We start from the raw sequence: 24968 nt of genomic DNA, 5'->3' as shown, positions 1-24968 counted from the left end.
TCCTGTCCTGGGGCTCTGCACCTGCCTGCCTCAGTCCTGGTGAAAAGCAATGACCATGAACATGTTTTTCCCCTTCCCTCTGTGATTGCATCATAGTCTGTGACTCTCAAACTTCAGGGCTTGGGAGCAGAGAGGGAGGTGTGGGGGAGACAAGTCCATCCTGACACTGAGGGCTCTGCCCTCCTATGTCTATGATTGATGTCCCTGCACAGAACTCATGGTGGCTGTGTCAGACATACCAAAGGGAAACTTTTCTGCACTCTTGGTGAGAACGTCAATCGGTGCAGCTATTAAAAAAAAAAAAACAGTACGGAGGTTCATCAAAAAATTAAAATTAGAACTGCTGTAGGAAGGCAATGGCATCCCACTCCAGTACTCTTGCCTGGAAAATCCCATGGATGGAGGAGCCTGGTAGGCTGCAGTCCATGGGGTCGCTGAGGGTCGGACACGACTGAGGGACTTCACTTTCACTTTCTTGCATTGGAGAAGGAAATGGCAACCCACTCCAGTGTTCTTGCCTAGAGAATCCCAGGGACAGGGGAGCCTGGTGGGCTGCCGTCTGTGGGGTCACACAGAGTCAGACATGACTGAAGTGACTTAGTAGCAGCAGCAGCAGCAGGAACCAGCAATTCCACTTCTGGGTATGTATCAGGAAAAAAATGAAGCCAGTATCCTAAATAATCATCTACCTTCACATGATCATTGCAGGATCATTTCCAATAGTCCAGACATGGGAAAATGACCTAAATATCAAAAGATGAGTATATTTAAAAAGAGTGATTTTATATTTTATGCATAGGTATGTACAAACCACTACCATTTCAGCTTTTAAATTATTTTATTAAATCTTCAATGTACAATAGCTTCTTTACACATGACCTAAATTTTTTTAGAAGACTGATGTTAGTTCTTATTACATGGTGATTCTAGCTAGCAGTTTTAAAAATGTTGGGAAAAATCTTGAAAAAGGATTTTCACATGTCACTCAAAATTTTAAAATTTAACATTATCAAAGAAAGAGATGCTTCTACACTCTTGAACAGTGGCCACTGGAAAGACATTTCAAAAAGAAAGAATTACGTCTCAAAATCATTTTTTATATGATTTTTTCCTCCAAGGACGGTAATTTTTTTTACATAATTAAATCAACTCACAAAATGGCTTTCTGCACATGCTCTCATGCCTTGGACCATATCACCAAATATTTATGCATGACTGAAATGAGAGTTTCCTTGACATCATTATTTCCATAGCCTGAAGCTGTTCTGTTACCTCGGGGCTCTCATTCTCCCTGATTTATACAGTCAAGCCCCTGCCAAATAACAAGCTCAACATTGCTGTCTCTCCATAACCTCCACTTCCTCCATGGCCTCCTGGACAATAGTTTGCTCCACCATATGGTCTTCCCATATTCCTCCTACCACTCAGTTTCCCACTCTTCAGTAACTCGTACTTTGAAGGTTTCTGCTTATAATTTCCCAAATTATTGCAATTCTGATTTCCATCGTTCCTTCCTCCGTAGTTGATATAACCAGCTCTGCAACCCCTATCCTGGTAGCCATGTCCAGGTCCTTCTCCATCACAACCTCCTCGTCCTTCTCCATAACCAGGACTAACCCTCAAACTACCACCTCCTGGTCCTCCTCCATACCCATGGTCACCATCCCCAGATTCACCACTGCTTCCACTTCCATCAGATGCTTCTCTAAAGTCCCTTCCTCGTCCAGCTCCAAAATTTCCACCACCACCATGCAAGTATAGGAAATCAGCCTTACCTCCTCCCCTTCCTATTCTAGAATGCTGGAGTTTCTGCATTTCTGGTCTAGACAGGGCCTTTCTTACTTCTGCATGATGACCATTGATGGTATGGTATTTCTGCAATACAAGCTTATCCACGGGATCGTGGTCATCAAAAGTCACAAACCCAAAGCCTCTTTTCCTTCCAGACTCCCTATCACTAATGATCTCAATGGCATTGATTTTTCCATATTTCCCAAAGTAATCTCTAAGATGATGCTTCTCCGTATCTTCTCCAATTTTACAAACAAACAGCTTCTTCACAGTGACAAGAGCCCCTGGTATTCCATAGTCCTCTCTTGGGACAGCGCGTTTGGGGGCAACCCTTTTCCCATCGATGGAATGAGGTCTGGCCGCCATGGCAGCATCCACCTCAGCCATGGAGGAAAACGTGACAAAAGCAAATCTTCTTGATGTCTGGCTGGCGGGGTCTCTTATGACCACACAGTCTGTAAGATATCCCCACTGCCGGTAGTAGTTCCATAGAGTTTCTTCTGTGGTTTCAGAGCTCAAGCCACCAACAAAGAGTTTGCGGAATTTTTCATTATCTCTCTTATTCCTCTCCGACGGATCAGATGTTGACGTTTCCTTCTCCGCGCGCTTGGTCGCTTGAGCCATTTTTCTGAAGCTGAGGAGGATGAGGGAGATCTCAGCGACTAACAGGAACCTGACCGGTCCCAGCTCCCGCTGCTCCGGAAACAGAGCCTCCAGGAGAACCTCCACGTCCTGGCCTCGGGGATGCTATTACTGCCTCTGGAGCCTCTGCCGCCCTTTTATCAGTCTTGAGCAACTTTCAATTTTTCTGCAAAACATTATTTAACAGAGTGACCTTTCCTGATGCATATTATCTTCTCTATGTTGATTTCTTCCCATTTTTAATTCTATCTGCATTATTATCTATTAATTTTACAGTTTTTCTCACAAATGGTATATTCAGTGAATAGATGACTAATATGGACTTTAAGGTTTTATGCTGAGCTATTTACCTTTTGCTTTGCCCTTACAGGGGCTTGCCTGGTGGCTTCAATGGTAAAGAATATGCCTGCAGTGCGGGAGACCCACATTCCATCCCTGGGTGGGAAGATACCCTTGAGAAGGGAATGGTTACCCACTCCAGTATTCAGAGGAGCCTGGCAGACTGTAGTCCATGGGGTCACAAAGAGTTAAACACAACTGAGTGACTAACATACACACACATGGGGAAAGTGAAGCCGGAAAGGATAAAGGGAGGAAGAAATTAAAATTACTGACGATGAAAAGATTGGTGGTGTGGTGGTTTAGTCACTAAGTTGTGTCCAACTCTTTTCAACCCTGTAGATGGGCCATAGCCCGCCAGGCTCCTCTGTCCATGGAGTTCTCCAGGCAAGAATACTGGAGTGGGTTGCCATTTCCTACTCCAGGGGAAAGCCTAACTGAAGACATACTTGAGCAGAAAACTTAATTGCAAAAAAAAAAAAGAGAGAGAGAGAAAGAAAGAAAGAAAGGGACTCAACCACAGCGTGGGTAAAGAATTTTCCACAGAGGACAACAATTTAAACAAAGCAGAGCCAAGTATTGCTTCCATTTCTTGGTGATGTCGATTTTTTTTTTTTTATCTGTCCTGTTATTCCAAGAAAGTTTCAAATGCAAAACTATACAAAACTTTGAATATTTGGTAACATTAACACTTAGGATATACCTTTCAATAACATATCTTTTTCTTGTAAGAGCTAACTCTAGGAAATTTCACCAAGAAAAGATGCAAGTGGACACTGTTCCCATCAATACGGATGCCCCACTTACCAGAACAGGCTGATCTGTGAAAGGGGCTGATGCTGGTTCCCCCTGATTCGAGAGCTGTCCTGTGACCCGATCCTGAGATGCAGACCGCCTATAGCTTGCCAGAGAAAGCAGTGACTTTCTGCCTCAGATTCCCCTTTTATGGAGGGAGTGGGTAACCCAATCAGTGGATTTTTCAAAGACACACCCTATCTCAGATCAAAGGGATTTAAGAGATTCTTCAGTCTTTATACACAAATGCAAAAATAGGAGGCTGTTAACACTGTCAGAAACTACCCTAGGTGAAAAAAAATGGGATTTCGTTGTTGGCACCATGGATGAGAATCTGCCTGCTAAAGCAAGGGACACAGATTCGATCCCCAGTCTGGGAAGATTCCGCATGCTGTGAAGCAACTAAGCCAGTGTGCCAGCTCAACTACTGAGCCCACACTCTAGAGCCTGTGGTCTGCAACAATAGAAGCCCCTGCTGCTGCTGCTGCTAAGTCGCTTCAGTCATGTCCGACTCTGTGCGACCCCATAGACGGCGGCCCACCAGGCTCCCCCGTCCCTGGGATTCTCCAGGCAAGAACACTGGAGTGGGTTGCCATTTCTTCTCCAATGCATGAAAGTGAAAAGTGAAAGTGAAGTCGCTCAGCCATGTCCGACTCTTCGCGACCCCATGGTCTTCAGCCTACCAGGCTCCTCCGTCCATGGGATTTTCCAGGCAAGAGTACTGGAGTGGGGTGCCATTGCCTTCTCCAATAGAAGCCCCAGTTCACTGCAATTAGAGAAAGCCCACATAGAGCAGGGAAAACCCAGCACAGCCAAAAAAGAAAAAAATGTTTAAAAAATGTAATACATCTATGTATGGAGTGGTATTTGCAGTTCCTATCAACAAGTTCATCTTTCGTTTTTCTCCCACTATGGATACAGTCAACAAAAATAGGAATAGAAATTTCTATCTATATACAAAGATTTCTAGAAACTGATGTTATAATAGCAAAAAGGAAAAATAGAGACCTTTTGAATGTTTATCATTAATTGTTGAGGTTGTTTATTCTCTAAGTCCTGTCTGTGACTCTTTGTGAACCCCTGGACTATAGCCTGCCAAACTCCCCTGTTCATGGGATTTTCCAGACGAGAATACTAGAGTGAACTGCCATGTCTTTCCCATGGGATCTTCTCAACCCAGGGATCGAACCGAGGTATTTTGCTCCAAAATGTTAGTTGACAGGTCTGTAATGTCTATATCACACAGCCATTCTTTTAAAACGTTAGTATTTTGTACTTTTACCCTTCAACTAATTCCTGGTTAATGTTTGATGATTTCAATCACCTTACTCTTTTCTGATCCTTTGGCGTAATTAGTCTCTCTACTCCCTTTACCTCCCTAGACTAGGGTTTAACACGTTTATTAATCCACTTTTTGTCTGGAAACTTGTCAGTCACAATCATACACACATCAGTGTCTAGTTACACTAGTGATTACACTATAAATCCTTCACTTAATAGTCTAATACAGATAATTTTTTTTAGCACCTTTTCCAAATGCTAATAATATCTTAGAACACTTTCAATTCCATTTTAACTTCCTTGACTCTTCTATTACTGTTGTCATTGTTTTAATGCTACAGATATTTTAATGTCCCTGAGATAAACCTGGGGGCAGAAAGAGAAGGGGACGACAGAGGATGAGATGGCTGGATGGCATCGCTGACTTGATGGATGTGAGTCTCAGTGAACTCCGGGAGTTGGTGATGGACAGGGAGGCCTGACATGCTGGGATTCATGGGGTCGCAAAGAGTCAGACACGACTGAGTGACTGATCTGATCTGAGATAAACCTAGAAGTGCTTTATGAAGAAAATTTATTCATAATTATTTTGAAATTATCCTTTCTTTTCATATTCATGCTTTTTGCATTCCTGGTTTTTAATATAGAATTATTTTACTTTGGACTTAACAACTCACTCTAGTATTTTGTCTAATTCAATGTAGTTCATAACGAAGTGTTTCACTTAAGTTTTGGCAGACATCTTTACTTGGGGCAATGTTGATTCTGGGTATAAAACTCTAGTTGGATTTGATTCTTCTTAGCTTATTAAAATGGAGAAGGCGATGGCACCCCACTCCAGTACTCTTGCCTGGAAAATCCTATGGACAGAGGAGCCTGGTAGGCTGCAGTCCATGGGGTCGCAAAGAGTCGGACATGACTGAGCAACTTCACTTTCATTTTTCAGTTTCATGCATTGGAGAAGGAAATGGCAACCCACTCCAGTGTTCTTGCCTGGAGAATCCCAGGGACGGGGGAGCCTGGTGGGCTGCCATCTGTGGCGTCACACAGAGTCAGACACGACTGAAGTGACTTAGCAGCAGCAGCAGCTTATTAAAAATGGTGCTCAAGGGATTTCCCTGGTGATCCATTGGTTAAGACTCTGAACTCCCAACTCAGGGGGCACGGGTTCAAGTCCTGGTTGGGAAACCAAGATCCTGCATGCCTCTTGGCCCTATCCCACCCCCCACCCCGGCAAAAAAGTATAAAAATACTACTCTCTTGTTATCCATCTTATTTTATTTTTCCTTAGACATCACCAGTTAGCCTTTTTCTTGCTTGTTTGGTCTCTGTATTCTCTAAAAGTGCATTACATTAACTTTGGCTTCTAGACCATATTTTAGCTCATTATTTTATCCTGTGTATATACAATATTTGACTCAGGATATTAAGTTATTGCAACCATTGGGTGATGTATTTTTAAACCATGCTTGTGTATTTTCACTTCTAATTTCAATTTCTCCCCACTTTCTCTCTACTCTCCTTTTCATCACATCTCACTTCTCTTCTAACTGTGTTCTGAGTTTTCCAAGATAATTCCCCTTGGATTCTATTGGGATATTTGCTCTTGAATTGTCTTGCTGTTTAGTAATCTGGTCTGTGCTGGGATCAATATATTCTTAGCTACTTAAGTTCTTCATTTCAGCTCTAACATAAACAATATGCAACTTTAAGCTTTGAAAGAAAATAGTTGCTCAATGATGAGAAAATGGATTCCATTTAGTACAATAAATCTCAAGTAGATAAGGGAAATTTGTAACTTAGATCATATTAAAATATTTTAGGCATCTGTAGTCATCAAAATTCATCTGAAAACTTGAGCAGAGGAAGAAATTTGCATTACACATCTTAGTCAAGTACATAAAACTGAATACTGTAAATATAATAATTCTGTCTGATGAAGCAAAATACTGAAAAAACACTGGAAAATGGGTCAAACTGTAGAACAGACATGCCATAAGAAAGGATAAGTTAATACTTGGTGTGAGTCTTCTCTTAGAACTGTCAGTCTTGTGAAATCTCAATGTAGGTCAAGAATAATGGATCAGATTTCAAATTTAACTTTTGACTTAACAAGGCTTGTAATCATAAGACACCAATTTTCAAGGCTCAGAATGAAGAAAAGGATATAATGTTTTCTGATGTGGATGACATTTTGAAATATTTCTTTTTGTTTCTTTAAGGACAAATATTATCAAAACCAGTGTTCTCTTTCAATTTACTTTCTTTAGAATGCTTTCTACAAAATTTAAAATTACATAGGTCATATTGTCATTTTGTATTTGTGTTGGCTGGATAGAGCTATGTTTGGTGGTCACTTTTTGTGTATCCACTTGATCGGGCTAACAGATACCAGTATAGCTGGTTAAGCTTTATTCCTGGGTGTGTTCTTGAGAGTATTTCTGGAAGAGATTAGCATTTGATTCTAAGGCTGAGTAAAATACTGAGTAAAAGACACCCAACCTCATCAGTGTGGGTGTTATCTAATCTCCTGAGGACCAAAAGAAATGGAACAAAAAGATGAAGGAAGGGTGATTCATACCCCCTCTTCCTGAGCTGCAACGCCCATCTTTTCCTGCCCTTGGACATCAGAGCTCCTGGTTCCCAGGCTTTCACACTTGGACTCAATTATGCCACCAGCTTTTCTGCTTCTTCAGCTTGGAGATGATCATTCATGGGACTTCTCCATCTCAAACCTATAAAACAATTCCTATAATAAATTTCCAGATACATATGAAAAATTAAGGTTGACTCAGGTTTTTAAAATATTTATTTGGCTGCTCCAGGTCTTAGTTGTGTCATGTGGGCTCTTCAATTGTGACACGTGTGATCTGGTTCCCTGACTGGGGATGGAACCCAGGCCCCTTGCATTGTAAACAGAGTCTTAGTCACTGGGAAGTAAATCCCTAACCCAGGTTTGTATTTCAGCTAGATAATTGTGTCTAGATCTCATGACTAGATAACAGGGAGAAAGGATTTGGAATCTTAAGCTATAGTGGCTAAGTTATTGCATGAATTATTGGTTAAACGAATCAGGTTATCTTTCAAACTTCACTATAATTGAGGTTTTGATCATTGACACTGCAAGGGATCATTTACCTTCACCCTCTGCATCTAACATTCCAAAAGAGTCATAGTTGGGCTTAGAGGTACATGTTTTCTTTGGGGTTTAGGGCAAGAAACACTCATATGTGGTATTGTAGCCGTTCACCAGAAGACAATACAATGTCTTCACTGCAGTTTTAAAATTTAACTATTATCTGACAATTGCACAAATCTACTCATTTCTTGAGAAGGAAATGGCAACCCACTTGAGCATTCTTGCCTGGAGAATCCCATGGACAGAGGAGCCTGGTAGGCTACAGTCCACGGGGTCGCAAAGAGTTGGACACAACTGAGCAACTTCACTTTCATTCATTCCTTACTGTCTATGCATAGAGGCATTCAAAATATATTATACTATCTTCATTTTTAAAATTAATTTACTTATTTTAATTGGAGGCTAATTACTTTACAATATTGTAGTGGTTTTTGTCATACACTGACATGAATCACCCATGGGTGTACATATATCCCCCATCTTGAATCCCCCTCCCACCTCCCTCCCCATCACATCCCTCAGGGTCATCTCAGTGCACCAGCCCTAAGCACCCTGTCTGATGCATTGAAGCTGGACTGGTCATCTATTTCACATATGATAATATACATGTTTCAATGCTATTCTCTCATCATCCCACCCTCGCCTTCTCCCACAGAGTCCAAAAGTCTGTTCTTTACATCTATGTCTCTTCTGTCCCACATATAGGGTCATCATTACCATCTTTCTGAATTCCATATATATGCATTAATATGCTGTATTGATGTTTTTCTTTCTGACTTGCTTCACTCTGTATAAAAGGCTCCAGTTTCATCCACCTCATTAGAACTGATTCAAATGCATTCTTTTTCATAGCTGAGTAATATTCCATTGTGTATATGTACCACAGCTTTCCTATCCATTCCTCTGCCGATGGACATCTAAGTTGCTACCGTGTCCTGGCTATTGTAAACAATGCTGCAATGAACATTAGGGTACATATATCTCTTTCAATTCTGGTTTCCTCGGTGTGTTTGCCCAGCAGTGGGTTTGCTGTGTCATATGGCAGTTCTATTTCCAGTTTTTTAAGGAATCTCCACACTGTTCTCCATAATGGCTGTACTAGTTTGCATTCCCACCAACAGTGTAAGAGGGTTCCCTTTTCTATTTTCTGGTTTGTGTATTTTATTTATCTTCTCAAAAAAACAGCTTTTAGTTTTCTTGGTTTTTGCTATACTCTCCTTTGTTTCTTTTTCATTTATTTCTGCCCTAATTTTTTATGATTTCTGTCCTTCTACTAACCCTGGGGTTCTTCATTTCTTCTTTTGCTAGTTGCTTTAGGTGTAAAGTTAGGTTATTTATTTGATTTTTCTCTTGTTTCTTGAGGTAAACATGTATTGCTATGAACCTTCCCCTTTAGCACTGCTTTTATTGAATCCCATAGGTTTTGGGTTGTCGTGTTTTCATTTTCATTCGTTTCTATGCATGTTTTTATTTCTTTTTTTTTAAATTTCTTCTGTGATTTGTTGGCTATTCAGAAGTGTGTTGTTTAGCCTCCATATGTTTGCATTTTTAATAGTTTTTTTTCCTGTAGTTGACATCTAATCTTACCACATTGTGATTAGAAAAGGTGCTTGAAATGATTTCAATTTTTGTGAATTTACCAAGACTAGATTTATGACCCAGGATGTGATCTTTCCTACAGAAGGTTCCATGTGCACTTGAGAAAAAGGTGAAATTCATTGTTTTGGGGTCAAATGTCCTATAGATATCAATTAGGTCTAATTGGTCTATTGTATCATTTAAAGTTTGTGTTTCCTTGCTAATTTTCTGTTTAGTTGATCTATCCATAGGTGTGAGTGGGATATTAAAGTCTCCCACTGTTATCATGTTACTGGGTTAATTTCCCTGTCTATACTTGTTAGCATTTGGCTTACATTTTGTGGTGCCCCTATGTTGGGTGCATATATATTTGTAATTGTTATATCTTCTTCTTGAATTGATCCTTTGATTATTATGTAGCGTCCTTCTTTGTCTCTTTTCACAGTCTTTATTTCAAAGTCTATTTTTTCTGATATGAGTATAGATACTCCTGCTTTCTTTTGGTCTCCATTTGGGTGAAATATCATTTTCCAGCCCTTCACTCTCAGTCTGTATGTGTCCCTTGGTTTGCAGTGGGTCTTTTGTAGATAGCATATATAGGGGTCTTGTTTTTGTATCCATTCAGCCAATCTTTGTCTTTTGGTTGGGAGCATTCAGTCCATTTACATTTAAGGTAATTGTTGATAAGCATGATCCCATTGCCATTTACTTTGTTGTTTTGGGTTCGAGTTTATACACCTTTTCTGTGTTTCCTGTCTAGAGAAGATCCTATAGCATTTGTTGAAGAGCTGGTTTGGTGGTGCTGAATTCTCTCAGCTTTTGCTTGTCTGTAAAGCTTTTGATTTCTCTTTCATATTTGAATGAGATCCTTGCTGGGGTATAATAATCTGGGTTGTAGGTTTTTCTCTTTCATCACTTTAAGTATGTCCTGCCATTCCCTTCTGGCCTGAAGAGTTTGTACTGAAAGATCAGCTGTTATCCTTATGGGGATCCCCTTGTGTGTTATTTGTTGCCTTTCCCTTGCTGCTTTTAATATTTGCTCTTTTGTGTTTGATCTTCGTTAATTTGATTAATATGTCTTCGAGTGTTTCACCTTGGGTTTATCCTGTTTTGGACTCTCTAGATTTCTTGGACTTGAGTGGCTATTTCCTTCCCCATTTTAGGGAAGTTTTCAACTATTATCTCCTCAAGTATTTTCTCATGGCCTTTCTTTTTGTCTTCTTCTTCTGGGACTCCTATGATTCAAATGTTGGGGCGTTTGACATTGTCCCAGAGGTCTCTGAGGTTGTCCTCATTTCTTTTATTTCTTTTTCTTTTTTGCTCTTTGCTTCATTTATTTCCACCATTCTGTCTTCCACCTCACTGAATCTATCTTCTGCCTTAGTTATTCTACTGTTTGATCTCAGTTATTGCATTATTCATTATCGATTGACCCTTTTAAAATTCTTCTAGGTCCTTGTTTAACATTTCTTGCATCTTCTCAATCCTTGTCTCTAATCTATTTATCTGTAACTCCATTTTGTTTTCTGATTTTGGATCATCTTTACTATCATTATTCTGAATTCTTTTTCAGGTAGACTCCCTATCTCCTCCTCTTTTGTTTGGTTTGGTGGGCATTTATCATGTTCCTTTACCTGCTGAATATTTCTCTGCCTTTTCATCTTGTTTAGATTGCTCTGTTTGGGGTGGCCTTTCTGTATGCTGGAAGTCTGTGGTTCCTCTTTATTGTGGAGGTTGCTCTCTGTGGGTGGGGTTGGACTAGTGGCTTGTCAAGGTTTCCTGGTTAGGGAAGTTTGCATCAGTGTTCCGGTGGGTGGAGCTGGATCTCTTCTCTCTGGAGTGCAATGAAGTGTCCAGTAGTGAGTTTTGAGGTGTCTGTGGGTTTGGTGTGACTTTGGGCAGCCTGTATTTTAATGCTCAGGGCTATGTTCCTGTGTTGCTGGAGAATTAGCTTGGTATGTCTTGCTCTGCAGCTTGTTAGCTCTTGGGTGGGGTTTGGTTTCAGTGTAGGTATGGAGGCTTTGGATGAGCTCTTGTTGATTAATGTTCCCTGGAGTCAGGAGTTTTCTGGTATTCTCAAGTTTTGGATTTAAGTCTCCTGCCTCTGGCTTTCAGTCTTATTCTTACAGTAGCCTCAAGGCTTCTCCATCCATACAGCACCGATGATAAAACATCTAGGTTAATGGTGAAAAGATTCTCCACAGTGAGGGACACCCAGAGAGGTTCACAGAGTTACATGGAGAACAGAAGAGGGAGGAGGGTGATAGAGGTGACCAAGAGGAGAAAGGGGGAAATCAAAGGGAGAGACCAGCGTGGCTAGTAATCAATTCCCTATGTGCTCTCCACAGTCTGGAACACCCAGAGAGGTTCACAGAGTTATATAGAGAAGAGAAGAGGGAGGAAGGAGATAGAGGTGACCAGGAGGAGAAGAGGGGCAGTCAAAAGGGGAGAGACCAATCTAGCCAATAAGAAGTTCCCTAAGTAACAGACTGGTTCCAAATAGGAAAAGGAGTTCGTCAAGGCTGTATATTGTCACCCTGTTTATTTAACTTACATGCAGAGTACATCATGAGAAACTCTGGACTGGAAGAAACACAAACTGGAATCAAGATTGCCAGGAGAAATATCAATAACCTCAGATATGCAGATGACACCACCCTTATGGCAGAAAGTGAAGAGGAACTCAAAAGCCTCTTGATGAAAGTGAAAGTGGAGAGTGAAAAAGTTGGCTTAAAGCTCAACATTCAGAAAACGAAGATCATGGCATCCGGTCCCACCACTTCATGGGAAATAGATGGGGAAACAGTGGAAACAGTGTCAGACTTTATTTTCTGGGCTCCAAAATCACTGCAGATGGTGACTGCAGCCATGAAATTAAAAGACCCTTACTCCTTGGAAGGAAAGTTATGACCAACCTAGATAGCATGTTCAAAAGCAGAGACATTACTTTGCCAACAAAGGTTCATCTAGTCAAGGCTATAGTTTTTCCTGTGGTCATGTATGGATGTGAGAGTTGGACTGTGAAGAAGGCTGAGTGCTGAAGAATTGATGCTTTTGAACTGTGGTGTTGGAGAAGATTCTTGAGAGTCCCTTGGACTGCAAGGAGATCCAACCAGTCCATTCTGAAGGAGATCAGCCCTGGGATTTCTTTGGAAGGAATGATGCTAAAGCTGAAACTCCAGTATTTTGGCCACCTCATGCGAAGAGTTGACTCTGGAAAAGACTCTGATGCTGGGAGGGATTGGGGGCAGGAGGAGAAGGGGACAACAGAGGATGAGATGGCTGGATGGCACCACTGACTCGATGGACGTGAGTCTGAGTGGACTCCGGGAGTTGGTGATGGACAGGGAGGCCTGGAGTGCTGCGATTCATGGGGTCGCAACGAGTCAGACACGACTGAGCGACTGATCTGATCTGAAGTGTTCTCCACAGCCCGGCACACCCAGAGAGATTCACAAAGTTAAGTAGAGAAGAGAAGGGGGAGGGAGGAGACAGAGGTGACCTGGGGGAGAAAAGGGAGAGTCAAAAGGTGAAATAGCAATCAAGGCAGTAATCACACCCCTAAGTAAAAATGGGTACTGAAGGTTAGATTCTTAAAGGTACAAAATTGACAACAAATATCAAAAAGCAAAGATTAAAAATCTAGAGTAGAGGTTGCTAACGCTAAGTCACTTCAGTCTTGTCTGACTCTGTGCGACCCCATAGACGGCAGCCCACCAGGCTCGGTCGTCCCTGGGATTCTCCAGGCAAGAATGCTGAAGTGGGTTGCCATTTCCTTCTCCAATGCATGAAAGTGAAAAGTGAAAGTGAAGTCGCTCAGTCATGACCGACTCTTAGCGACCCCTTGGACCGTAGCCCACCAGGCTCCTCCGTCCGTGGGATTTTCCAGGCAAAAGTACTGGAGTGGGGTGCCATTGCCTTCTCCAGCCTTTCCTAGCACTGGCAATAAATCCCTGAATTTCCAGATCTTTCCTCACATTCCCAAATGCCATCTTCCCCTCTGCAGTTCATAGTATCATTTTAACGTATTTTTCTTCTTGGTACATTTCAAAATGATGTGGTATTTTAATTATTTATTATTTATCCACAGAGCCATGGATGGCTCTTTTCAAAGATTTGTTTTTATGGCTGTTTACTTGAGAGGAAAAGAAAAAAAAAAACCACCTGGAATACGCTATGAAATATTTGAAATTGAAATCTTTGTGCCTCTCCTCTCAAAATCTGTCTTGCTCACAGACATGAGGACTTTTGGCTCAAGGATCCTTTTGAATAACTTTCCTAGATGATCTGCCTTTTCAGCACTGCCTCTGTTCCTGAGTTTCTCACTTTGAAAAGAGGTATTCACTTATTTGAGACTCAGTTTTTCAATAAATCTGAATTTTATTTACTCAATAGACCTGGGGAGACAGTGTAAAGCTTTTCCAAAGAGGCAAAAAAGGTGAATCTCAGAAAAAAGAATCTCATTATTACATTCTACATGTCAAATTTTTGTTTAATATTTTTTAAACTCTGAGTGGATGTCGTTACAGTCTGAGGCCTTTTGGGTGATTTCAAATGGCATATCAGGACTTAGACTTGCAGTATCTAAAAGCGATCCCCGTGATCATTTACAGTTCGGTTTCTTTTTTTGGAAATAAGTGACCTCTTCATTTTCTGATAGGAATAGATATTTTGGAGTTTGCCTGTTTAACAAATAAAATTGTGTCACAATTTTCTACCTTCCTTATGCATAAACACTGGGTTGAGTGCTTTTGCTGGATTTCTTGTGAAGTTTGGAGAAGGAAATGGCAGCCCACTCCAGTATTCTTGCCTGGAGAATCCCAGGGACGGCAGAGCCTGGTGGGCTGCTGTCTATGGGGTCACACAGAGTTGGACATGACTGAAGCGACTTAGCATCATTTTGTCAATTCAATGGTAATTCAAAGTATTGTGGCTGTAGAGCAGAGCCTGAGGACAGTGACTCCAAACTAAAGCTCCCCGCTCTTTGAAGCAGAGCAGACAGTGGGGTTTTCTTTGGCATAGATGTCTTTACATGTTATGTTTGAGTTCTGCGTCTATGATGTAAGTGCACTCAGAGTGTATTTTGTGTATTGAAAAAGTCTGTGGTCAGGAGTTCTGTCTCCTGGACAAAGAGCCTATGAATTGGGGAGTTATTTTGAGTTTGATGTTAAACTGAATCTTCCTTGAGAGTCTCCTTATTTGTGAGGAGGTGAGGAGAGTTCACTCCAGTGATGGCTCAGGTGTCCCTATCTTCCTTCACCAGGGACTGATCCACCTTAGGGATTATATCTCAACCTGGGGCAGGGCTTCCCAGATGGCAGAGTGGTAAAGAATCCTCCTGCTGATGAAGGAGATACAAAGACACAGGTTCAATCCCTGGGTCAGGAAGATCCCTGGAGAAGGAAATGGCAACCCACTCTATTATTCTTGCCTGGGAAATCCCATGGACAGAGGAGCCTGGCAGGCTACAGTCCATGGAGTTGCAAAGGGTCAGACACAACTTTAGCAAGTAAACAACAACAAGCAAATGTCCAGTGATATCTATTTTTATTTTTTATTAATTTGTATTGGAGTGTAGTTGCTTTACAATGTTCTTAGTTTCTGCTGTATAGCAAAGTGAGTCAGTTATGCATGTATGCATATATTCCCTCTTTTTCAGATTCTCTTCCCATTTAGGTCACCACAGAGCACTGAGTAGAGTTCCCTGTGCTGTACAGTAGGTTCTCATCAGTTATCTATTTTATACATCATATCAATAGTGTATATGTCAATCCCAGCCCATCCCATCCTGCCAGCCTGCTTGGTATCCATACGTTTTCTCTCTACATCTGTGTCTCTATTCTGCTTTGTAAATGACATTTGATATTTGTTTTATTTGCAATCTCCTAATGACATTTGATGTTGAGTGTCTATTCGTGTCCTTATTTAACATCTGTATATCTTTTTTGGTGATGTGTGTTCAAATCTTTGGCCCATTTTTTTAGCCATGTTTGGGACTTTATTTTTTCCCCCAAGGATTCTTGCTTTATTTTCAATTTTGCCATTTTTAACTGGATTGTTTATCATCTTACTGTTGTATTTTAAAAGTTCTTTGGACATTTTGGATACCAGTCCCTTGTCAGATATGCAGTAGGAAATGGCAACCCACTATAGTATTCTTGCATGGAAAATTCCATTCACAGAGGAGCCTGGGGGGCTACAGTCCATGGGGTTACAAAAGTCGGACATAACTGAGCAAAAAAAAAAAATGTTCTGCAAAGATTTTTTTCGCAATCTGTGACTGTCTTTATATTCTCTTACCATTGTCTTTTATAGAACAAGGGATATTAATGAAATGAAGCTTATTTTTTTCTTTCTTGGATCTTGCTTTTGGTGTTGTATCTTAAAATTCATCAATTAACACAAGATCCCCTGGATTTTTTTCCTGTTATCTTTTAGAATTTTTTTACTTTTGCATTTTACATTTAGAACTATGGTCTACTTTAAGTTTTCTGTAAGTTCTGTGCGTAGATTCACTTACTTGTTTTTGCATGTGAATATCTACTATTTATGGCACTATTTGTTGAAAAGTCTTTCTTTTCTCCATTGAATTGCCTTTTAGTCCTTTATCAAAGGTCTGCTGCTGCTGCTAAGTTGCTCCAGTCATGTCTGACTCTGTGCGACCCCATAGACGGCAGCCCACCAGGCTCCCCCGTCCCTGGGATTCTCCAGGCAAGAACACTGGAGTGGGTTGCCATTTCCTTCTCCAATGCGTGAAAGTGAAAAGTGAAAGTGAAGTCGCTCAGTCTTGTCTAGCAACCCCTTGGACTGCAGCCTACCAGGCTCCTCCATCCATGGGATTTTCCAGGCAAGAGTACTGGAGTGGGGTGCCATTGCCTTCTCCTGTCAAAGGTCAGATAACTGTATTTCTCTGGATCTATAAGAAAACAGTTGACTTCTGTATCCTCAGTCTTTCCATACTCTCTTATTAATTGCGGGAGTGATTTCTGGTGTTATGGATCCTTTCAGATATTTTACATAGAAAATCATGGCATACACAACAGAGTCAGTTTCATTTCTCCCTTCCTAATCTGTATACATTTTATTTCCATGTCTTATTGCATGACCTGGGCCTTCCAGTATAGTGTGGAACAAGAGTGGTGAGAGGACACTTTACCTAGTGTCTTAGTATCTTAACAACAACAAAAAAAGCCTCTTGTTTCTCACCAGTAAGTGTGATGTTGCCTACAGGTTTCATGCAAATGTTCTATCTTAAGAGGCAGAACTCCCCTCTATTCCTAGTGCATTATCATAAGTGGATGTTAGGTTTTATCAAATGTTCTTGTCTTACATTCCTTTCATCCCTGATTTTAATAATATCTGTCTTCCCTCTCTTCTCATTTAGCCTGCCTAGACCTTTATCAATTTTACTGATTATTTCAAATCACCAGCTTTTGATTTTTTTGATAGTCTATATTCCTGCAATTTTTATGTCTTCCCTAGTTTGCGGGGGGGGTCCATTTTATTTTAGTGTTATTGTGATATAACTGACATATAACATTTTTAAATATACAACATGATTTGATATTTGTATAGATTATGAAGTATTACAATAAGTCTAGTTAATTAACTAGACTAATATTATCATACATGGTTACAGTTTTTCTTATGATGAAAAATTTTAAATTTCCTCTTTTAGCAACTTTCCAATATGCAATAAAATATTATTAACTATAGTCACACTGCTACATATTATATCCCCTGACTTATTTTATAACTGAAAGTTTATAACTTTTGATCTGCCTTCACCTATTTCACCCACCCCTTGACAACCCTCTCTTCACTTACCCCCTCTGGCAACTACCAATCTGTTCTCCATGTCTGTGAACTTGGGGTTTTCTTTTTTCTTTTGCATTCTTTGAAGGAAAGCCCTGTGAATCCTCTGTGTTATTATATAATCATGGACAGATTCACCAGCAGACCTCTGTGGACTTGAGTGAACTCCTGTGCAATATGGAGCTCTTAACATGTTCCTCAAGGTTAGCAAGGGCTTTGACTGAAAAGAGATCTTTCAGTACTTTATCATTTCATTCTGTGTGCTAAAAACTGGTGAGAAGCAGTCCTGAGGCTCATTGTATATAGAATTTGTGAAGGTCTAAGTTGTTAATGTCTTTTTAGCATGTAATATCATGGCAAGTTTTCTGAACCCTAAGTTCTAAATAACTTCTTAGCTCCACGAATGGGAGAGAGAAAGAATGGAGAAACAGTCTGCAATAAATGTTACACAAACTGCAAGTATGAGAATATTTTAATCTGGCCAGGTGCACCTGGCTAATTCAGGCCAATATGACTGAGAGAGTCATTTCCTAGGCAGGTTGATAAGAAGTCTAGGGGTCCCCAAGGAGAAGAGGGGTCTGGAATTCTCAAGGAGGAAGAAAGGACAAACTTTTTTTCCCTCTACATTCCTTAGGATTATATAACAATAATGTATCCTGCCTGGGGACAGTCTTTGGATTAAACCTTCTGGCTAATCCTGTTATCTTAAAATGTAAATTATGGGAGTAGGTCTGGTCTTTACAAGGATTATATAATAATAATGTATCCTGCCTGAGGACAGTCTCTGTATTAAACCTTCTGGCTAATCCTGTTACCTTAAAATGTAAATTATGGGAGTAGATCTGGTGAGGTCTTTACAACCTCCAGACATTCTTTTGATTCATTGGAGAGTATATAACTCCATTGCTAACACTAGCAAGCGGGGACTCTTTCTACCCTCTTCTGATGTCTGTCAGAAGCTTTCTCTATCTTCTTTATACTTTAATAAAACTTTATTGCACAAAAGCTCTGAGCGATCAAGCCTTGTCTCTGGCCCTGGATTGAATTCTTCTCCTCCAGAGGCCAAGGATCCCGGCGTCTTTGTGTGGTTCAATAACAACCTTTCATGGCTAAATGGTCCTCATTACAAGTTGTATTTCCACAGGCCTCCTGGACTCTCATGTTTGGTGATGGAAAGAGAAGGGAAAGTTCCCATTTCTTCACTGTTTTATTCATTAAAAACTACTGCAGATTTGACCTCATACATCATGGCTTTTTGCTTTGCATGTGCACTTAATCATGTCCAGCTCTTTGTGACCTCATGGATTGTAACCCATAAGTCACCTCCGTCCATGGGATTTCTCATGCAAGAATACTGGGGTGGCAAAATGGATTAAAGATCTAAATGTAAGGCCAGAAAGTATAAAACTCCTAGAGAAAAACATAGGCAAAACACTCTCTGATGTAAATATAGCAGGATTGTCTATGACCCACTTCCCAGAGCAATGGAAATGAAAGCAAAAATAAACAAATGGGATCTAATTAAACTTGAAAGTTTTGCACAGCAAAGGAAACTATAAGCAAGGTGAAAAGACAGCTGTCAGAGTGGGAGAAAATAATAGCAAGTGAAGCAACTGACAAAGAATCAATCTCAAAAATATACAAGCAACTCCTGCAGCTCAATTCCAGAAAAATAAGCGACCCAATCAAAAAATGGGCCAAAGAACTAAACAGACATTTCTCCAAAGAAGACATACAGAGGGCTAACAAACACATGAAAAGATGCTCAACATCACTCATTATCAGAGAAATGCAAATTAAAACCACAATGAGGTACCATCTCATGCTGGTCAGAATGGTTGCTATCAAAATGTCTACAAACGATGAATGCTGGAGAGCGTGCAAAGAAAAGGGAACCCTCTTACACTGTTTGTAGGAATGTAAACCAGTATAGCCACTATGGAGAACAGTGTGAAGATTCCTTAAAAAACTGGAAATAGAACTGCCATATGACACAGCAACCCCACTGCTGGGCAAACACACTGAGGAAACCAGAATTGAAAGAGATACGTGTACCCTAATGTTCATTGCAGTATTGTTTACAATAGCCAGGACATGGAAGCAACCTAGATGTCCATCGGCAGAGGAATGGATAGGAAAGCTGTGGTACATATACACAATGGAGTATTACTCAGCTATGAAAAATAATGCATTTGAATCACTTCTAATGAAGTGGATGAAACTGGAGCCTTTTACAGAGTGAAGCAAGTCAGAAAGAAAAACAGCAATACAGCATATTAATGCATGTATATGGAATTTAGAAAGATGGTAATGATGACCCTATACGCAAGACAGCATAAGAGACACAGATGTAAAGAACAGACTTTTGGACTCTGTGGGAGAAGGAGAGGGTGGGATGATTTGAGAGAATAGCATTGAAACATGTATATTATCATATGTGAAATAGATCACCAGTCCAAGTTTGATGCATGAGACAAGGTGCTCAGGGCTGGTGCACTGGGATGACCCTGAGGGATGGGATGGGATGGGATGGGGAGGGAGGTGGGAGGGAAGTTCAGGGTGGGGAACACATGTACACCCATGGCTGATTCATGTGAATGTATGGCAAAAACCACCACAATATTATAAAGTAATTAGCCCCCAATTAAAATTTAAAAAATAAAAAGAATACTGGAGTGGGTTGCCATTTCCTCCTCCAAGGGATCTTCCCACCCCAAGCATTGAACCTATGTCTCTTGTGTCTCCTTCATTGGCAGTTGGATTCCTTACCACTGTGCCACCTGGGAAGCCCCCATATATCACGGAGGGCTGAGTTAAATGCTGTGTGATAACAAAGGAAATGAGTTTTTTTCCAAAAGAGATAGACATGTTTAAAATGATATTTGATCCATTTGGGTAGCATTTTTCTCATTTCTCCAAGGCGCTCTAGACCTTGACATTAGAGAGCAGTAACATTTCAAGTGGTCACAGTAAAAATGCATAAATAGTTTGCATGTTTGTTATGCTGTTAAATTCATGATGAAGTAAGTATGGACAGAAAGTAAGTTCTGATGACCAAGACATAAAATAAGTGTTTGAAGGTGATAGAATCATATATAATCTTCCTATAAATTGAGCATAAATCCCAGAGTTCTGTCAGACTCACACATCTTACTGGAAACATATTTGTGATGTTTTAGGACAGTGACTTTTGAGGATGTGGCTGTGAACTTCACTCTAGAGGAGTGGGCTTTACTGAATTCTTTGCAGAAGAAACTTTACAGAGATGTGATGCAAATAATTCTGGGGAACCTGGTCTCAATAGGTAAGAATAACATTTCTTCACTTCTTCGAGAACAAGTATTCCTTGCCAAACACCATTGTTCCAAGATGTGGAATGTGGAAAAGGAATACAGTAGTCCCCCTTATCTGCATGGAATACATTCCAAGATGACCAGTGGATGCCTGAAACCACAAATAGTACTGAATCCTATACACACATCAGTACAGTTCAGTTCAGTCGCTCAGTCGTATCCGACTCTTTGTGACCCCATGAAACACAGCACGCCAGGCCTCCCTGTCCATCACCAACCCCAGAGCCCAACCAAACCCATGTCCATCGAGTCGATGATGCCATCCAACCATCTCATCCTCTGTCGTCCCCTTCTCCTCCTGCCCTCAATCTTTCCCATACATACCCATGATACATTCAGAATTTGGTGCACAGTAAGAGATTGATTAAAAGCAAAAAAGCAAAACGGCTGTCTGAGGAGGCCTTACAAATAGCTGTGAAAAGAAGAGAAATGAAAAGCAAAGGAGAAAAGGAAAGATATAAGCATCTGAATGCAGAGTTCCAAAGAATAGCAAGAAGAGATAAGAAAGCCTTCCTCAGCGATCAATGCAAAGAAATAGAGGAAAACAACAGAATGGGAAAGACTAGAGATCTCTTCAAGAAAATCAGAGATTCCAAAGGAACATTTCATGCAAAGATGGGCTCGATAAAGGATAGAAATGGTATGGACCTAACAGAAGCAGAAGATATTAAGAAGAGGTGGCAGGAAGACATAGAAGAACTGTACAAAAAAGATCTTCACAACCCAGATAATCATGATGGTGTGATCACTCACCTAGAGCCAGACATCCTGGAATGTGAAGTCAAGTGGGCCTTAGAAAGCATCACTATGAATAGAGCTAGTGGAGGTGATGGGATTCCAGTTGAGCTATTTCAAATCCTGAAAGATGATGCTGTGAAAGTGCTGCACTCAATATGCCAGCAAATTTGGAAAACTCAGCAGTGGCCACAGGACTGGAAAAGGTCCATTTTCATTCCAATCCCAAAGAAAGGCAATGCCAAAGAATGCTCAAACTACTGCACAATTGCACTCATCTCACCCGCTAGCAAAGTAACGCTCAAAATTCTCCAAGCCAGGCTTCAGCAATATGTGAACTGTGAACTTCCAGATGTTCAAGCTGGTTTTAGAAAAGGCAGAGGAACCAGAGATCAAATTGCCAACATCTGCTGGATCATCAAAAAAGCAAGAGAGTTCCAGAAAAACATATATTTCTGCTTTACTGACTATGCCAAAGCCTTTGACTGTGTGGATCACAATAAACTGTGGAAAATTCTGAAAGAGATGGCAATACCAGACCACCTGACCTGCCTCTTGAGAAACCTATATGCAGGTCAGGAAGCAACAGTTAGAACTGGACATGGAACAACAGACTGGTTCCAAATAGGAAAAGGAGTACATCAAGGCTGTATATTGTCACCCTGCTTATTTAACTTATATACAGAGTACAGCATGAGAAATGCTGGACTGGAAGAAGCACAAGCTGGAAACAAGACTGCCGGGAGAAATATCAATAACCTCAGATATGCAGATGACATCACCCTTATGGCAGAAAGTGAAGAGGAACTAAAAAGCCTCTTGATGAAAGTGAAAGAGGAGAGTGGAAAAAGTTGGCTTAAAGCTCAACATTCAGAAAACGAAGATCATGGCATCTGGTCCCATCACTTCATGGCAAATAGATGGGGAAACAGTGGAAACAGTGTCAGACTTTATTTTTCTGGGCTCCAAAATCACTGCAGATGGTGACTGCAGCCATGAAATTAAAAAACGCTTACTCCTTAGAAGAAAAGTTATGACCAACCTAGATAGCATATTGAAAAGCAGACATTACTTTGCCAACAAAAGTCTGTCTAGTCAAGGCTACGGTTTTTCCTGTGGTCATGTATGGATGTGAGAGTTGGAATGTGAAGAAAGCTGAGCGCCGAAGAATTGATGCTTTTGAACTGTGGTGTTGGAGAAGACTCTTGAGAGTCCCTTGGACTGCAAGGAGATCCAACCAGTCCATTCTGAAGGAGATCAGCCCTGGGATTTCTTTGGAAGGAATGATGCTGAAGCTGAAACTCCAGTACTTTGGCCACTTCATGCAAAGAGTTGACTCATTGGAAAAGACTGATGCTGAGAGGGATTGGGGGCAGGAGGAGAAGGGGACAACAGAGGATGAGATGGCTGGATGGCATCACTGACTCGATGGATGTGAGTCTGAGTGAACTCCGGGAGTTGGTGATGGACAGGGAGGCCTGGGGTGCTTCGATTCATAGGGTCACAAAGAGTCAGACATGATTGAGCAACTGAACTGAACTGAACTGATTGAATAGATTGATATGGAGAATGAAATGGCAGTCCACCCCAGTATTATTGCCTGGAAAATCCCATGGACAGAGGAGCCTGGCAAGCTCTGTAGGGTCACAAAAGAGTTGAACATGACTTAGCAACTAACTAACAATAGCCAAGAGACTGATATCAATAACTAAGAATAGAACAAGTATAATACATATGCACTTAACACATGTAAGTGTTAAGTGTGCATAACTTTGCAGTTCAAGGTGAGAAAGCATAATAAGATCAATTTCTTTTTCTTTCACAATTTAATAACAGAAGATTAATTTCTCCTATAGGTCTTAGCAACATCAGTATATAGCTTTTCTTAAGTTGGAATTTTCATCTTTTCATTTAAAAAGGACTTTACGGTTTCTGTTTGGCATACCTTAATTCTTGCATCACTATTCTTGCATTTTGGGGCCATCATTAAGAAAAATGAAGGGACTTACCCTGATGGTCCAGTGGCTAAGACTCCACACTCCCACTGCAGGGGGGCCAGGTTCAATCTCTGTTCCGAGAACTAGATCTCACATGCAGCAACCAAGACCCAGTGTAGCCAAATAAATAAATATTAAAAAAAAAAATTTAAGGCATCATATCAGAGTCTTCTAAAGTTTGTTTAAAAAAAGAAATAAAGAAAAAGGATTACTTGAACACAAGCACAGGGATATCACCACAGTGATCTGACAACCAAGATGGCAACTAAGCGACAAATGGGCAGGTAGCAAATACAGGATGAACGCAGTGGACAAGGGGATGATTCATATCCTGGACATGACGGAGGTGGATGTTGCAAGATTTCATCATGCTACTCAGAAGGGTGCACAGTTTAAAACTATGAATTGTTTACTTCTATGATTTTCCATTTAATATTTTCAGACTGCAATTGACCATAGGTAACTGAAACCACAGAAAGCAAAACTGTGGATAAGGGAGGACTACCATACACTGGTACATAAACTAAGCATGTTACAGCTGATTGTGGACCTATAATCGAATATTGTTCTGTAATTTATAATAATTTGCATTATTTTTCTGGGTCTGTATTTTAGAGGAAATTGGGACAATCATAACATTGAAGATTGGTACAAAACCCAAGGGAGGAAACTAAGGTGAGTTATACACACAGTAGACAATGTTCCACGTGAGAGTCCTGGTATGTCATAAACTTTTAAAAAATTTTTTATTTTTTATGTATTTGTTTCTGGCTGTCCTAGGTCTTTGTTGCTGCACAAGCTTTTTCTCTAGTTGTGAAGAGTAAGGGCTACTTTCTGGTTGCAGTGCATGGGTTTCTCACTGCAGGGGCTTCTCTTGTGGAGCACACCCCCTAGGGCATTCAAGCTTCAGTACTTGCAGCATGCAGGCTCAATAGTTGTGACACATGGGCTTCGTTGCTCTGCGGAGTATGGGATTTTCCCAGATCAGGGCCCCAACCCATGTCTCCTGCATTGGCAGGTGGGCTCTTTACCCGTGAGCCACCAGGGAAGCCCCTACCATAGCTTTTTAAAATAAGCAAATAAAACAAATTAATCCCAGCTTCAAATTTATTTATCCTTAATTCTTTTTCCACTGAAAGTATTTATTTAAATGTGACATGGGTGTTCATCGTTTGTAAGTTTATCCACTTTGGGAAACAATATTAAGAAACTCCATATATTAATATCACTGTTTTCATAATAGTCCGTTACAGAGCTTTCAAACAGTTTAGAAAGGGCAAAAAACGTTCACTTTTGCTATAAAATATAAAAATGTAGTTCTAATACCCTACTAATATATGTGAAATTATTAAAGAAATCATGTGGTAGAAAAACTCTGAAAGCCAAGAAGGTAGTCAACATAGAGAAACTGTCAGCCAGATTCTAAATCTTAATCTGAACCAGAAAACTCCTTCTGGAGTAAAGCCATGTGAATGTCATGTGTGTGGAAAAGTCTTCTTGCAT

At 40.5% G+C, this 24968-nt stretch overlaps 1 protein-coding gene across 1 annotated transcript; it reads right to left on the bottom strand.

The window, feature by feature from the left end:
* Window positions 1-885: 885 nt before the first annotated feature.
* LOC102276625 (heterogeneous nuclear ribonucleoproteins A2/B1) lies at window positions 886-23717 on the bottom strand. Its single transcript, XM_070374826.1, has 3 exons — window positions 23478-23717; window positions 7430-7583; window positions 886-2599 (listed from the first exon to the last, which is right to left on the bottom strand). The coding sequence occupies exon 3, from the start codon at window positions 2413-2415 to the stop codon at window positions 1297-1299; it is 1119 nt and encodes a 372-aa protein (XP_070230927.1). The 5' UTR covers window positions 2416-2599; window positions 7430-7583; window positions 23478-23717; the 3' UTR covers window positions 886-1296.
* Between the last annotated feature and the right edge of the window lie 1251 nt (window positions 23718-24968).

The sequence above is a fragment of the Bos mutus genome, chromosome 7 (genome assembly GCF_027580195.1).
Source record: "Bos mutus isolate GX-2022 chromosome 7, NWIPB_WYAK_1.1, whole genome shotgun sequence".
Lineage (NCBI taxonomy): Eukaryota > Metazoa > Chordata > Mammalia > Artiodactyla > Bovidae > Bos > Bos mutus.
Note: the sequence above shows the minus strand (reverse complement) of the source record. Positions and strands in the feature narration are given on the sequence as shown.

What these genes read in the sequence shown, in the direction of transcription:
- LOC102276625 (XM_070374826.1), bottom strand. Translation starts at nt 2,415, where the DNA reads ATGGCTCAAGCGACCAAGCGCGCGGAGAAGGAAACGTCAACATCTGAT.